Consider the following 17,245-nt stretch of genomic DNA (forward strand, 5'->3'; position numbering starts at 1 on the left):
ACGCAGCGCGGCTAGTGTTCAACATGTTTAATAACAAAGAGACGATAACGTGAACACTATACAAAATACAAACGTGAAAACCGATACAGTCCTATCTGGTGCAGAACACAAAGACAGGAAACAATCACCCACAAACAAACAGTGAAAACAGCCTACCTTAATATGGTTCCCAATCAGAGACAACGTAAAACTGCGCAGACGGACAGCTCAGACGGCGCTGGGCAGACGGGCAGCGCAGGCGACGCTGGGCAGACAGGCAGCGCAGGCGGCGCTGGGCAGACAGGCAGCGCAGGTGGCGCTGGGCAGACAGCAGACTCTGGCCTCTGGAGACACACAGGAGGCTTGGTGCGTGGTGCCGGAACTGGTGGTACCGGGCTGGAGACACGCACCACAGGGCGAGTGCGTGGAGGAGGAACAGGGCTCTGGAGACGCACAGGAAGCCTGGTGCATGGTGTTGGCACTGGTGGTACTGGGCTGGGGCGAGGAGGTGGCGCCGGATATACCGGACCGTGAAGGCGCACAGGAGCTCTTAAGCAACCTTACCTGGTTGAATGCTCCCCGTAGCCAGGCCAGRGCGGCGAGGTGGAATAGCCCGCACTGGGCTGTGCTGGCGAACCGGGGACACCATGCGTAAGGCTGGTGCCATGTACACCGGCCCGAGGAGACGCACTGGAGACCAGATACGTTGAGCCGGCTTCATGGCACCTGGCTCGATGCCCACTCTAGCCCGGGCCGATACGTGGAGCTGGAATGTACCGCACCGGGCTAAGCACACGTACAGGAGACACCGTGCGCTTTTCCGCATAACACGGTGTCTGCCCGTACTCTCGCTCTCCACGGTAAGCACGAGGAGTTGGCGCAGGTCTCCTACCTGACTTCGCCACACTCCCCTTTACCCCCCCCCAATACATTTTTGGGGCTGACTCTCAGGCTTCCAGCCTCCTCATACCACCGCCTCTCGGCTTTAGCTGCCTCCAGCTCTTCACGAGGGCGGCGATACTCTCCAGCTTGAACCCAGGGTCCCTTACCGTCCAGTTCGTCTTCCCAAGTCCATTCCTCCTGACATCGCTGCTCCTGCTGCTGCTGCTGCCGCTTACCATGCTGCTTGGTCCGATCTTGGTGGGTGATTCTGTAACGACTTTCTTCCTGGGATGAAGGAGAGGACCAAAACGCAGCGCGGCTAGTGTTCAACATGTTTAATAACAAAGAGACGATAACGTGAACACTATACAAAATACAAAATAACAGACGTGAAAACCGATACAGTCCTATCTGGTGCAGAACACAAAGACAGGAAACAATCTCCCACAAACAAACAGTGAAAACTACCTTAATATGGTTCCCAATCAGAGACAACGTAAAACACCTGCCTCTGATTGAGAACCATATCAGGCCAATAAGACACACCTAAACCAATGAAACACAAAACATAGAATATACCCACCCAGCTCACGTCCTGACCAACTAAACAAAGACTAAACAAAGGAAATAAGGTCAGGAACGTGACAGCACCGCCTGGATGAGGCTGAAAACCTGGCCATGAAGGGCAGCAAGAAGCAGCTCCAGAAACTGGAGGTTCAGGTAACCCATCCCCTTTTTCACAAGATTATCATAGTATGGGACTCAAATACTCTAGATTAATCTAATGACATACCGGCAGATGGTGCTGTCTCCCAGAGCTGCTAGACTGGAGGCATAGTGAAATCATTGTTTTTTACCTGCTATAATGGAAGGGTATCCCAGAGGAAGCCTGAAACTATTCATAAAGTGTTGACTACTTGTGATGTGATCCAGAACTGGAGGCTGAGCAGAAAAGAGGAGCTGATGCCATGAAAGGAGTCKGAAAATATGAGCAGGGAGTCAAGGAGCTCACCTACCAGGTAGTAGAGAAATGAGTTCYGAGGAATCTGAATCAATCAGAAGTGATCTAATTTCCTTTACCTCACTGATTGATCTGCTGATCTCTGCTTGCAGACCGAAGAGGACAAGAAGACTGTCCAAAGGCTGCAGGACCTGGTGGACAAGCTGCAGTTGAAAGTGAAGGCCTAGAAATGTCAGGCTGAGGAAGCTGTAAGCTTAGATCTATGACCTAATGAGAAAGTACCTGGATGTTATTGTTAATCCCTGACTTCTTGTATTATGGTCTGGTGGTGTTGTTCCAGGGAGAGCAGGCCAACACCCACCTGACTAAGTGCAGAAAGATGTAGCATGACCTGGAGGAGGCAGGGGAGAGGGCTGATGTCGCAGAGTCCCAGCTCAACAAGATTAGAGCCAAGAGCAGGGATGCCGGGAAGGTACGATACGATACAAAAACATAAGTATTCATATATTTCAGTACTACATTGATTGATTGATGTGTGTATTATTTGCCCAAAAAAAGGAAAATAAAAAACAACATTTGTATTACATATTTTTTATCTTATGTACCAGCCTTAATCTGAGTGAGTAGAAGACCCAGAAGTGGTTAGAAGGCCCAGGATTTGTACCTGCTTGGATGCCTACCTGGATGCCTACCTGGATGCCTGGGTCTGTTTATGTATAGACTGTAGCACAACCTAGTGGAACTATAGTACAAAATACATGAAGCAGGTGCATGTATAACTGTTTCTGGGGTTGTTTTAAAGTGTGACACAAAACATTAACATTCACTTTTATCTGTTTTGCATTAACATATCCTCCAGTGATCTAATTTTGGTCCTTATCTTGCCAAACAAGGCAACAGTATAACAAGTGTAACACAATCATCCAAATCATTAGTCCCTTAGCCAAACAGTATGGATTTTGAGGCTCAATTTAGACCCGGCAGGACTGCCATGTAGTTTTAATTTCATTTGAGAGTCTGCGATTTTCAGAGATTAGTAGAGATCCTCAGGAGAATGCATGGTGACATTTTGGGCTTCCCCACGACAGCCAAAATAGACCTCTCCAATGTCAAAMTCCAATACAGAACACACGCACACACAAAAGGCCTACGGGCCTAAAGCTTGCATGCTATCTCAGGATTAGCCATGATTAAGGCCCCGTAATCAAAAGTCAATCCAGACTGATCAGAAAGGCACAGAGACATTTCCTATCGCTGAGCTAAATCATTAGCTGTGTGATGCCTTCTTTAGAACTTCCTGTTTAGTGATTGACTATCATATTTAGGGTGGCGCATCCCACCTGTGTTTGTCTTATTTTTGTGGTCCAGTTATAAACGCACGCATTCAGTCAAGTCATCATCATAACTTTGGAATTTCAATTGTCTGAAAACCAGATTGGAATTTACACTTGGCATGGAAGTATAATACCCATTCTGCATGTTTTGTATACAGCAGGATTACACTGGAGCTTTAATTCGATTTCCAATAAGGTCCTGGGTTCTTTCTGCCCAAATACAAACAGATTAACAGATGAGTATCTCCATGCTATTGATTTATGTTAGATTGATGTTTTAAACTAGAAATATAAATGATGGAACTATACATTATAGATGGAACATCTATATGCCTGGCAAAATATACAGATGCTGAAATGCCATTTCTTGGACAAATTAAGATCATGCTTAGAATAGGATCACAAATGTATCCTTATCTTTGCGTCATCTTAAATGGATAGCTGTCCCTCCCAAAAAATGTAAGATGCAAACTATTTCAAGGTTTCACATTTCTCCTATTCCATCTATCGGTTTATGTCATGTCTGGCCTCTGAAAACCATTGTCTGGCCACCATGCCACTAGATCCCAGAATAAGCCCCATAATGAGAGATGACAGAGAACTAATCAGGGGGGTGGCTTACTTTTCCATGCCCAAAACAACGGGAAGGATTTGAGGGGCGACCCAAATTATCTCAATAAAAGCCGCTCCAGTGAGTCCCTTTGATTACTGAGGGATCCGTCTGAGGGAGAACTCTGGTGAGTAATATTAAACCCTCTCCTATAGAGGTTTGTGCACTACTGACTGTCTATGCTAAAGCTTTTTATCAGCAAAAGGTTCCATTATGATGTTTTCAAATGTTTTATTTCATTCAAAAATGAATAAAAAAAGAATGGTTCCTATATCTCCTCAGGTGAGTGAAACAAAACAGCAACCTTTTCTCAGGTCTGGATTTGGGTAAGGTTGAAGACGCTTTATTTTACAGTCCTCTCTCAGCTGGTTCTTTTCATTGATTCCTGTCACTTGATGTCTCTCCATCAGAGAAAGTGAATTTTTTTMACTTATTTTTAAACTCTGCTTTCTCTTCACAGTAAAAGCCCAGCCATGAGTACGGACGCAGAGATGGCCATTTTCGGCGAGGCAGCCATATACCTCCGGAAACCGGAGAGAGAGAGGATTGCCGCTCAGAACATCCCATTTGATGCCAAGACAGCCTGCTATGTGACCAACAGCAAAGAGCTGTACCTCAAAGGCAACATCCAGAAGAGAGACGGTGGCAAAGTCACTGTAAAGATTACTGGTGGACAAGTGAGTGTTTGACTCCACAAGTAAATAATATAGACAGTATTACTACACTGAGTATACCAAACATTAGGAACACCTTCCTAATATTGAGTTGCACCCCCCCCTTTTGCCCCCGCAGAACAGCCATAGTTCGTTGCGCATGGACTTTACAAGGTGTTTAAAGCGTTCCACAGGGATGCTTGCCCATTTTGACTCTAATGTTTCTCACAGTTTTGTCAAGTTAGCTGGATGTCCTTTGGGTGTGGGACCATTCTTTATACACACAGGACACTGTTGAGTGTGGAAAAACCCAGCAGCGTTGCAGTTCTTGACACAAACCGGTGTGCCTGGCACCTACTAACATACCCCAATCAAAGGCACTTACATCTTTTGTCTTACCCATTCACCCTCTGAATGGTACATATGCACAATCCATGTCTCAACTGTTTCAAGGCTTAAAAATCTTTCTTTAACCTGTCTCCTCCCCTTCATCTACACTGAAGTGGATTTTTAAGTGTCGTCAATAAGGGATCATATCTTTCACCTGGATTCACCTGGCCAGTCTTTATCATAGAAAGAGCAGGTGTTAATGTTTTGTATACTCAGTGTACATTGTAATAATAGCTAATACAATATGTTAGTAATTAACAGAAGTAGTACTACATGTTAATAACTCTCATGTCTAACTTTCCAAGGGTGTAACAGTGACGGAGGATGATGTGTATCCAATGAATCCTCCTAAATTTGATAAGATTGAGGACATGGCCATGATGACCCACCTCAACGAGGCCACTGTGCTGTATAACCTCAAAGAGCGTTACGCAGTATGGATGATCTACGTGAGTCGAGACTGCTTGACATTACGTACTGTCAGTGGTGGAAAAAGTACTCAATTGTCATACAGTACTTGAGTAAAAGTAAAGATACCTTAATATAAAAATGACTCAAGTGAATGTCACCCAGTAAAATACTATTTGAGTAAAAGTCTAAAAGTATTTGGTTTTAAATATACTTAAGTATCAAAGTAAAAGTATAAATCCTCTCAAATTCCTTATATTAAGCAAACCAGAAAGCACAATTATTATATATTTTTTTTACATTTACAGATAGCCAGGGGCACACTCGAACACTCAGACATAATTTACAAATGAAGCATTTGTGTTTAGTGAGGCCGCCAGATCAGGCAGTAGGGATGACCAGGGACGTTCTCTTGATAAGTGCGTGWGTTGGACRATTTTCCTGTCAAAATGTAACAAGTACTTATGGGTGTCAGMGAAAATGTATGGAGTAAAAAGTACATTCTTTTCTTTAGGCATGTAGTGAAGTAAAAGTTGGCTAAAGTAAACGTACACCAAAAAACGACTTAAGTTGTACTATAAAGTATTTTTATTTAAGTACTTTAGACCACTGTGTAGTATGTACAATTCTTTATCATTCACTCCAATACAATATCAATGAGATGAGCCAAAAGTAATTGGTTACTAAACTGTGTTTCAGACCTACTCTGGGCTGTTCTGTGTTACTGTAAACCCCTATAAGTGGTTACCAGTCTACAACCAGGAGGTGGTAGTGGCCTACAGAGGGAAGAAACGCATGGAAGCCCCGCCTCATATCTTCTCTGTCTCTGACAACGCATATCAGTTCATGCTCACTGGTAAGGTTGATATTTGGCTGTAATGGAAAACCTTATTCAGCAGAATRACCTGATTATGTCAATATATCCCCCTCATTAAACCCTCTCATCAAAATATTTTTATTCACAGACAGAGAGAACCAGTCTGTCCTTATCACGTAAGTTGCATTCTATATTAACAAACCGTCATATTTTTTTACCACTTATCTTACCTATCTTATTCTTTTCCCAACCTTGTTTATTTATCTGAACTCAGTGGAGAATCTGGTGCAGGGAAGACTGTGAACACTAAGCGTGTCATCCAGTACTTTGCGACAATRGCAGTGTCTGGGAAGAAAGAATCTACCAGTGGCAAAATGCAGGTGAGGCCCTGTGATACCAGGCTGGTGCCAGCTGACAAAAACCTAGTTCAAATGTATGTAATAGTCATTTTAACAAGTAACTATCAGATAAATAGTGGTTTGTGAAGTAAAGTGTAAGCTATTATTCTACAGGGCTCGCTGGAGGATCAAATCATTGCAGCCAACCCCCTGCTAGAGGCCTATGGGAATGCCAAAACTGTGAGGAACGACAACTCCTCGCGATTTGTAAGTTGAGCCTATTACCGTTACCTTTAATATAATTCTTAAAGACATGTTACAGTTCAAACCAGGAATCATAAATGATTATTTTCCAAACAGGGTAAATTCATCAGGATTCATTTTGGAACCACTGGAAAGCTAGCATCAGCTGACATTGAGACATGTGAGTCTATGCTGTATGTTTCTGTGCATGGTCTAGACTAGAGGTTATGGAAGGTATTGACACTCTTGACTCTTTCCCCAGACTTGCTGGAAAAGTCCAGAGTGACATTCCAGCTCGCTGATGAGAGAAGTTATCACATCTTCTATCAAGTAATGACCAACCACAAGCCAGAGCTGATAGGTAAGGATCACATGATTAATGGTATTGCCAATGGTCCATRCTGACATTAAAGCTGAGTATTGAATTTAAAATCACTAATGACTATATTCATCTCCCCAGAGATGCTGCTCATCACAACCAACCCATATGATTTCCCCATGATCAGTCAGGGGCAGATCACTGTGACCAGCATCGTAGACAAAGATGAACTGGTCGCCACCGATGTAGGTCTTCTTGATTTGACAAATAACTTGGCAAATTATGTTTGCACATTTACCATAATGCGATTAGCATAATACAACATGATGTGGAATCTACTTATAGTATYTATATTGTTTCCTACTCTTCTATTAACATCGAATCTACTTATATCTGATTGATTTGGCTACTAGACTGCTATTGATATCTTGGGCTTCACGCTGGATGAAAAGATGGGCATCTTCAAGCTGACAGGTGCTGTGATGCATCATGGGAACATGAAGTTCAAGCAGAAGCCGAGAGAGGAGCAAGCAGAGCCAGACGGCACTGAGGGTAAACATGGGTTTTGGATATGTATACATACTATGAATATACTGTATATATACACCTACTCTGAAAAGTACAACATGTGACTCATCTCAGTGATGGTCCCTTGAGGGTGGTCAACTTGAAGTAATAGAGATGTTATAACTCTTGTGCGGCACCTGTCATTGTTTTAGTGGCTGACAAAATTGCCTACCTCCTGGGCCTGAATTCTGCAGACCTGCTGAAAGCGCTCTGCTACCCCAGAGTGAAGGTTGGAAATGAATATGTCACCAAGGGACAGACAGTCCAGCAGGTGAAAAATCATATCTATTCAATATTACCAATAAATGCATATCAATCAGTCCATTATGATTATTCCAATTCTGTTGTATTATTGTTGAACTTTTAGGTCCATAATTCAGTTATGGCCCTGGCAAAATCCATCTATGAGAAGATGTTCTTGTGGATGGTTATCCGCATTAACCAGATGTTGGACACCAAGCAGCCAAGGCAGTTCTTCATTGGTGTCCTGGACATCGCTGGGTTTGAGATCTTTGATGTAAGTAGTGAATGTCCTCAGCACAGTACTTCATCTAATGATACAGTCTCTGTAACATTGAAATACAGTATGTCAGTCAAATACTTTCTACAGTACAACAGTCTGGAGCAGCTGTGTATCAACTTRACCAACGAAAAACTGCAACAGTTTTTCAACCACCACATGTTTGTGCTGGAACAAGAGGAGTACAAGAAAGAGGGAATTGAGTGGGAGTTCATAGACTTTGGAATGGACTTGGCTGCCTGCATTGAGCTCATTGAGAAGGTAAGTGTAATGGGAATATTTAACGTCAGATAAGAAGAATTTACACTACTGTTGTATCTCGTATCAACCTTTTATCAACCTCATTCCACTACAGCCAATGGGCATCTTTTCCATCCTTGAAGAGGAGTGCATGTTCCCCAAGGCTTCAGACACCACCTTCAAGAGCAAGCTGTARGACCAGCATCTGGGAAAGACTGGCTGCTTRCAGAAGCCCAAGCCTGCCAAAGGCAAGGCCGAGGCCCACTTCTCCCTGATGCACTATGCCGGAACTGTAGACTACAACATCTGTGGATGGCTGGACAAGAACAAGGACCCGCTGAACGAGTCTGTGGTCCAGCTGTATCAGAAGTCTGCAGTTAAACTGCTGTCTCTCTTATATGCAAGCTTTACACAAGCCGATGGTATGGGATCTATAACTTTACCTCTACAAACATGGTCTTGTATYCACAACATGGTGTTATAGATATTCACACAACTCTTGCTTGTTTCATTGACAGATCTTAGCAAGAAAGGTGCCAAGAAGAAAGGGGGCTCCTTCCAAACAGTGTCTGCCTTGTTTAGGGTAGGGGGATTCATCAAGTAGTGAAAATMATGACTACAAATGAGGTATTGAGACTCAAACGTTCCACTCAAACACGTTACTATCATCCCACAGGAGAACTTGGGCAAGCTGATGACAAACCTCAGATGCACTCATCCTCACTTTGTYCGCTGCTTGATTCCCAACGAGTCAAAGACTCCAGGTAGCACTAAAGCATTGGTTACTGAGTGTATGTACGAGATGGAGTGAGCTCCAAAAGTAATGGGACAGTGAATTTTTTGTTTTGTTTCATTGTAAAATGTATTGTAAAACACTTCTACATGGATGTGYATGCTACCATGATGACGGATAATCCTGAAAGAATTGTGAATAATGATGAGTGAGAAAGTTACAGACGCACAAATATCTTTGCGTGCTAGGAATATGGGACCAAATACTCAACTTTGGACCACTTTAATCCACATAAGTGAATTTGTCCCAATGCTTTTGGTCCCCTAAAATGGGTGGACTATGTAAAACAAAAGTTATAATTTCGAAATGGTTAATCCGATATGGATGAGAATACCATAAAATTAAAGCTAACAGTAAGCACGTTAACCTCATAGTCATTTCAAATCCAAATTGCTGGAGTACAGAGCCAAAACGACAAAACATGTGTAACTGTCCCAAAACTTTTGGAGCTCACTATGGCAGTTAACAATCATTCTCTTCAGATAAAATGCAGCCAAAATCTTGTACATCTTAGGTCTCATGGAGAATGCCTTGGTGATCCACCAGCTGAGGTGTAATGGTGTGTTAGAAGGTATCAGAATCTGCAGAAAAGGTTTCCCGAGCAGAATCCTGTATGGGGATTTCAAGCAAAGGTATACAATCATTCCCATGGTAGTTCACCAAAAATGCTATGCATTTAAATCCTTAGAAAAAAATACAACATACCTAAAGTATATATCTTTCATGTTTGTAACAGGTACAAAGTATTGAATGCCAGTGTTATCCCCGATGGCCAGTTCATTGACAACAAGAAAGCTTCAGAGAGGCTCTTGGGGTCAATTGATGTGGACCACACTCAGTACAAATTCGGGCACACCAAGGTAAGAGGAGCCCAATTTTGTTCACGATCACAAACCACAATATTAACATTGGCAGTCAATTTAAATCCTATTCTACGGCCCAACTATGTATTTTTGTCTCTCAGGTGTTTTTTAAGGRTGGGCTGCTGGGAACTCTGGAGGAGATGAGAGATGAGAAGCTGGCAGCGTTGGTTACAATGACTCAAGCGCTCTGCAGAGGCTTCGTCATGAGGAAGGAGTTCAAYAAGATGATGGAGCGAAGGTAAGACTGTTCAATTGACTCAGTAGGACTGATCTGCTTGACTAATTATCTGTGAAGCTATAATATTTCATTTTTCTGACSATGGGGATGATGTAATAACCACTTATTCCTCACACAGAGAATCTATCTTCATCGTCCAGTACAACATCCGCTCCTTCATGAACGTGAAACACTGGCCATGGATGAAGCTGTACTTCAAGATCAAGCCCCTGCTGAAAAGTGCTGAGACAGAGAAGGAAATGGCCTCCATGAAGGAAGAGTTTGCCAAGTGCAAGGAGAACCTGGCCAAGGCTGAAGCCAAGAAGAAGGAACTAGAGGAGAAAATGGTCTCCCTTCTGCAGGAAAATAACGATCTTCAGTTACAAGTAGCTTCGGTATGTTATTCACCAGTTAGGCCCCAAAAACTTTACAACAAAGCTATATTGACATTGTAAAATAAATAAAAGCATGTAAAAATATAAAGGTTATTTTATGTTGAAACCCTCATATTAAACACCAACGGTATTCACTAAGTTGATGGGTTATATTTAGGATAATGTTTTACAGCTTTGTCATTCTATTTTTCATTTTTAAAACATCTTATTTTCTAATTGTATATATTTTACATGTTATGAAAATTAGCTATAATCCTTTAAAATMTCCAGAATTCTGGTAGATTACTGGTAAATTGTGAAGTTACCGGTAACAAATAAATATAATATTTGATTTAAACATGTTTTGAAAATAATTCTGTAGGAAAGTGAGAACCTTTCAGATGCGGAGGAGAGATGTGAGAGTCTCGTCAAGAACAAGATCCAGCTGGAGGTCAAAGCTAAAGAGCTGAGTGAGAGGCTGGAGGATGAGGAGGAGATAAACGCTGAGCTGACCGCCAGGAAGAGGAAGCTGGAGGACGAGTGTTCTGAGTTAAAGAAGGACATTGATGATCTGGAGCTCACCCTGGTTAAAGTGGAGAAAGAAAAACATGCCACGGAAAACAAGGTGAAAGAAACTTCCCCGGCATAAAGTCTACATTGAAGCTATATATTTGATCAGTATGAGAACTGTTCACTTTTGTGTTTCTGTGTTTGTGTGAACAGGTGAAAAACTTGACTGAAGAAGTGTCAACGCTGGATGAAACCATTGTTAAAGTATCCAAGGAGAAGAAKGCCRTCCAAGAAGCCCACCAGCAAGTCTTATATGATCTCCAGGCAGAGGAAGACAAAGTCAACACTCTGACCAAAGCCAAGGTCAAGCTGGAACAGCAAGTGGACGACGTGAGTTTGACAAGTCCAGTACATCATAGGCCTACTGTATGTCATGACGTCCTAACCTTGGTATATTCGTAAAATGATTCCATGTGATTTTACAGCTAGAGGGCTCTCTTGAACAAGAGAAGAAACATTCCATGGACCTTGAGAGATCCAGGAAGAAGTTTGAGGGAGATTTAAAACATGCCCAGGAATCCATAATGGATCTGGAGAATGAAAAACAGCAAACGGATGAAAAGCAGAAGAAGTAAGATTAAATACTTCTTACATACTGTATACATTCTACTGGATCAAGTTTTATCCACATTTTAACAACTTTCAATTAATATGTAACTTATAGGAAAGACTTTGAAATTTGTCATCTTGCTGMGAAAATGGAGGATGAGCAAGCCCTTGGTGCCCAGTTGCAGAAGAAACTAAAGGAACATCAGGTATCAAAATGCAACAAATGTTTCAAGCAATGATGTTGATATGTGGTGCAACTGCCAACAATGCATCCAATGTTTTTTTTATCAACTGTTCTGTTTTTTCCAGGCCCGTATTGAGGAGCTGGAAGAAGAGATTGAGGCTGAACGTGCTGCCAGGGCTAAGGTGGAGAAACAGAGGTCTGATCTCACCAGGGAACTTGAGGGGATCAGTGAGAGGCTTGAAGAAGCTGGTGGAGCCACCATTGCTCAGATTGAGATGAACAAGAAGCGAGAGGCCGAGTTTCAGAAACTGAGACGTGACCTGGAGGAGTCAACTCTGCACCATGAGGCTACTTCTGCTGCCCTGCGTAAGAAACATGCAGAAAGTATGGCCGAGATGGGAGAGCACATCGACAACCTGCAGCGAGTCAAACAGAAGCTGGAGAAGGAGAAGGGAGAATACAAAATGGAGATCAGTGACCTGGTCAGCAACATGGAGTCGGTGTCCAAATTGAAGGTAAGTTAACATGATTTATTGCACATTTTCAAACCTATATTTGTGGCTATAAAGAATGTTTTGTTCTGCCAGAGTAACCTGGAGAAAATGTGCCYAAGCCTTGAAGATCAAATCAGCGAGCTAAAGGCCAAAAGCGACGAAAGTCAGCGAAACGTCACTGACATCACTGTCCAAAAAGCAAGATTCCAAACAGAGAGTGGCGAGCTTTCTCGTCAGCTGGAGGAGAGAGAATCGCTGGTATCCCAGCTGACCAGAAGCAAACAGGCTTTGACTTCGAAGGTGGATGAACTGAAGAGGCTGGCTGAAGAGGAGCTTAAGGTACAGAAACACAACTGATTCAAATGTCCGCATCACGTCAAACAAACATTAAGACATATACTAAACGTTTCCCTTACTGGGTGTGTTTGCAGGTCAAAAATGCCCTAGCCCATGTGCTCCAATCGTCCCGCCACGACTGTGACCTGCTGAGGGAGCAGTTCGAGGAGGAGCAGGAGGCCAAGGCAGAGCTGCAGCGCGGCATGTCCAAGGCCAATGGAGAGGTGGCTCAGTGGAGAACCAAATACGAGTCTGATGCCATCCAGAGAACAGAAGAGCTGGAGGAGGCCAAGTATGATTAGTCAGACCTGTAGATATACAGTGTTAGGCTCTCATGCCGACACCAAACATTCAATTGCAAAGATATTCTGATTTACATACAGTGTTTTTTTGAAACTGTTGATGACAATATAGAGACCATTCTATTTCTTAATATATAGCAGCGTTTGCTGAAATCTCTATATCTATGGCTCTCTATAACTTTTCATTGATCTATTAGGAAGAAGCTTGCCCTGCGTCTTCAGGATGCTGAAGAGACAATTGAGGCTGTGAACGCTAAGTGTTCCTCTCTGGAGAAGAGCAAGCAGAGGCTGCAGGGAGAGGTGGAGGACCTGATGATTGATCAGGAGAAAAATAATGCCTGGGCCGCTAACCTGGACAAAAGGCAAAAGAACTTTGACAAGGTATTAAATGACTTGGAGTGGACTCAAATCATTCTAAGTTGAGGTCTATTTCTTTTTAACAAACTTTTTGTCTCCTCAGATTTTGGCTGAATGGAAGCAGAAGTATGAGGAGAGTCAGGCTGAGCTGGAAGGTTCCCAGAAAGGGTCTCGTGCTTTGAGCACTGAGCTCTTCAAAATGAAGAATTCTTACGAGGAATGTCTGGATCAGCTGGAGACCATGAAGAGAGAGAACAAGACGCTGCAGCGTATGGCTGAGACTGTGGTTTTGGCATTCTTAGACTTTAAAAAGTATCTTATAGGCAAAGGCAACTGATAAAATTATAGACCAAATCTCTGTTTTTCTATTTGATCACCAGAGGAGGTCACAGGCCTGAGTGATCAGCTTGGTGAGACTGCGAAGAGCATCCATGAAGTGGAGAAGGCCAAGAAGATTATAGAGACTGAGAAAGCAGAGATCCAGACAGCTCTTGAGGAAGCAGAGGTACTGTGTTTCAACAATACTGTAGATGAGTAAAGTTGGTGTGGTTCAGTTCAGTTCTGCGCATGAAACCTGGTAGGTTGTACTCTTTATAGTTACATATAGTTACTCTTCAATCACCACCCGTATCTCCCTCAGGCCTCTCTGGAGCACGAGGAGTCCAAGATCCTACGTGTGCACCTGGAGCTGGCCCAGGTCAAAGGCGAAGTGGGCAGGAAGCTAGCGGAGAAGGACGAGGAGATGGATAAGCTAAAATGCAACAGCCAGAGGTTGATCGAGTCCATGCAGAGCACTCTGGAAGCTGAGGTCAGGGGCAGGAATGATGCTCTCAGGTTCAAACGCAAAATGGAGGCTGATCTTAACGAGATGGAGGTCCAGCTGAGCCATGTCAACCGGCAGTCTGCTGAGGCCCAGAAACAGCTGAGGAATGTCCAGGGACAACTTAAGGTGAGGGTCACTTTTACTGCAAACAGCCATGTGATGAATTTTGGAGCAGGGTAATGTGTGGCATCATAACAGAGCATGGTAGTAGTACTATCCCCCAACTTCGCTGAATTGGTGTTAGAAGTAGGATCCACAACTCTACTTCCTTGCTGCACTTCAGTTGCAGCTTCATAGAACTAATCAAGACATGGTTGTGACTGGTTTGCCAGGATGCCCAGCTGCACCTGGATGAGGCTCTGCGTAGCCAGGAGGACCTGAGGGACCAGGCAGCCATGGTAGAGCGCAGGAGCTCCCTGATGCAGGCCGAAGTGGAGGAGCTGAGGGCTGCCCTGGAACAGACGGAGAGGAGCCGCAAGATGGCCGAGCAGGAGCTGACTGATGCCTGTGAGAGAGTGGGGCTGCTGCATTCCCAGGTTAGTGTCAGTGGCTTATTTACATCATATTTACAAGGAAATATAATCATGTAAATTACAGTTGAGGCCTGATCTATTCTCATCGGTCAAGTCAGGAAGAACTTCTCAAGTTTAAGAACTTCTGTTTCAGAACATCAACCAGATGAGCACCAAAAAGAAGCTGGATGCTGACCTCACCCAACTCCAGGCTGAGGTTGAGGATGCTGTCCAGGAGGCCAGGAATGCAGAGGAGAAAGCCAAGAAGGCAATCACGGAAGTGAGTGACAACCAGAGGTTTCACTGAGTACACTGTCACAGACATCCCTCTTTCAATCCTGTTTGTCCTTGTTCTCTGTGTGCCAATGCAGGCAGCCATGATGGCTGAGGAGCTGAAGAAGGAGCAGGACACCAGCGCTCACCTGGAGAGGATGAGAAAAAACCTGGAGGTCACAGTCAAGGACCTGCAGGTCCGTCTGGACGAGGCTGAGAACTTGGCCATGAAGGGAGGCAAGAAGCAACTCCAGAAACTGGAGACCAGGGTGAGTCAATAACAGCTATTCTCTTTTGATATGCAAATGCATAGCTCTCAAATGGATGATATCCAGAGGATTAGCCGACTGAGTACAAGCGGTAGGAAAATCTCTAGGCTATAATAACTCTGCATCTGAATTTCAAATGGATTTTTCAAAAGAAGTGCATATTAATTAAACAAATATATTTGAGTGACATTCCAACCTTTGACCCTCTGGGTTGCAGGTGCGAGAGTTGGAGGGAGAACTGGAGGCTGAGCAGAGGATGGGAGTTGATGCCATCAAAGGAGTCAGGAAATATGAGAGGAGAGTCAAGGAACTCTCCTACCAGGTAGAGGATTACCATATTGCATTGATATTACCACTACTACAGTAGTTTATTGATAATGATGGTTATGATGATGACGATGATGTGGGGTAGGTGGATGAAGACAAAATGGTAATAATAATAATATTTTCCAGGCAGAGGAGGACAAGAAGAATGTCTTCAGACTCCAGGACCTGGTGAACAAGCTGCAGCTGAAAGTAAAGGCATACAAACGCCAGGCTGAGGAAGCTGTAAGAAAAATTGCATTTGTGATCTATACCCCAATTCAAAATGTCTGCATATTTATTTGATTATGTTGACCTTGTTGATGCTTAATTTCTCCACAGGAAGAGCAGGCTAACACCCACCTGACTAAGTTCAGGAAAGTGCAACATGAACTGGAGGAGGCATCRGAGAGGGCTGATCTCGCTGAGTCCCAGGTCAACAAGATGAGAYCCAAGAGCAGAGACATGGGCTCAACGGTTTGTTTGAAATGATACCTTTACAGAAAATGTTGTTTAGTAATGCCACAGTATTCATAGGTAGGGAATGATATCAAACCTTTCTTTTCTCCAAACAGAGCAAAGAATAGTGAAGAGAAGATATGACTCAGAAGACTCCTAAAATATGAGTTTTTAATGACTTATGTACTATGCATGCTTGGCTCACTGTATGTGCTGTATTATTAAACTCACATAATATGGGTTTTGTGTGTAGTAGACCTATGATATAAGCTCCTTTGGAAAGAATAGTCCATTTCTACCTGAAGTATATTGGCGCCGCCTTGTGGTTAACACCCGTTGTATTTTCTAGATTGCGACACTAAGATGATTTTCGACCTAATAAATATGGCTATGGTGTATGTTACAAAGAGCATAGGCTCGCCTACCATGATTGTGAGTTCTGCACTACGTTTAATTGCAAAATAAATTGTGGCACACATTCAAAAAGTATGACTACGTAGCTGCATTCATTGGACGTGCATATCATTGATCGGTGGAGCTCCTTTTCAACAGTTCACGTTATGGCAAAGTCACATTATTTTACACGGTCGCCTTGTCAACCCTTCATAAACAATCGCGTCTTGGAGAAGTGATTCAATTGACAAAGTACATTACATTTCAATAGGCACAGCCTTGGTGAAAGTTGCTAATTGARTACTAATCCCCACAACATAACTCATGTGCAAAAAACGGAAGCGAGTACCGAGTTATCTCATAGAAAAGCGCAATAGGAATTGAAGGAGCACAGACTTGACTGTGGAGTTTGCGAAAGGGAGTTCACACAAACGGAGAAGCGCCCATATACACACGCTCAGAACGCATCTGCGCTGTGTTCAGGATTTTACAGGATTCTTTTGACAAGGGATACCTTTTCATTCACTCAGAAAGTACTTTAACCAGATTCGCAACATGTTGGATTGTTGTCATTGATGCGGTAACTAATCAACATTACAAGTTTGACAAGAAAGAGCCAAGTGAATCTCGAGGAAGGGGATAAGTCTGTGTGAATCTACGCGCGGACCCGACGTTATACCGGAGAAGATAACGATGTCTGGATCTTACTGCAAAAGTTTATACTCCTTCAGCGGGGACCAACATCAGCAGGGTTTGACTTTTGAAGTTGGAGAAATCCTAAAGATAGTTCAGCCGTTGCCAGGCGGCTGGTGGGAAGGAGAGCTGGATGGAGTCAGGGGATGGTTCCCAGCAAGTTATGTTCAGGTCTTAGAGGTAAGTCTGAATGTCCACTCTCAGATCAATAAATGGTACA

General features: G+C 43.3%; 1 protein-coding gene and 1 pseudogene across 1 annotated transcript in view; both read left to right on the top strand.

Annotated features, from left to right (window-relative positions):
* The first annotated feature begins 594 nt into the window (after nt 1-594).
* On the top strand, nt 595-16,179 carry LOC111967861 (myosin heavy chain, fast skeletal muscle-like; annotated as a pseudogene).
* A 104-nt stretch (nt 16,180-16,283) lies between these two features.
* LOC111967862 (growth arrest-specific protein 7) overlaps nt 16,284-17,245 on the top strand; it is a 69,432-nt gene continuing 68,470 nt past the window's right edge. The window contains exon 1 of the mRNA XM_023993278.2: nt 16,284-17,205. Coding sequence (XP_023849046.1) covers nt 17,026-17,205 — 180 coding nt within the window. The 5' untranslated portion in view covers nt 16,284-17,025. The remainder of the gene's footprint in view (nt 17,206-17,245) is intronic.

The sequence above is a fragment of the Salvelinus sp. IW2-2015 genome, linkage group LG8, assembly GCF_002910315.2.
Source record: "Salvelinus sp. IW2-2015 linkage group LG8, ASM291031v2, whole genome shotgun sequence".
Taxonomy (NCBI): Eukaryota; Metazoa; Chordata; class Actinopteri; order Salmoniformes; family Salmonidae; genus Salvelinus; species Salvelinus sp. IW2-2015.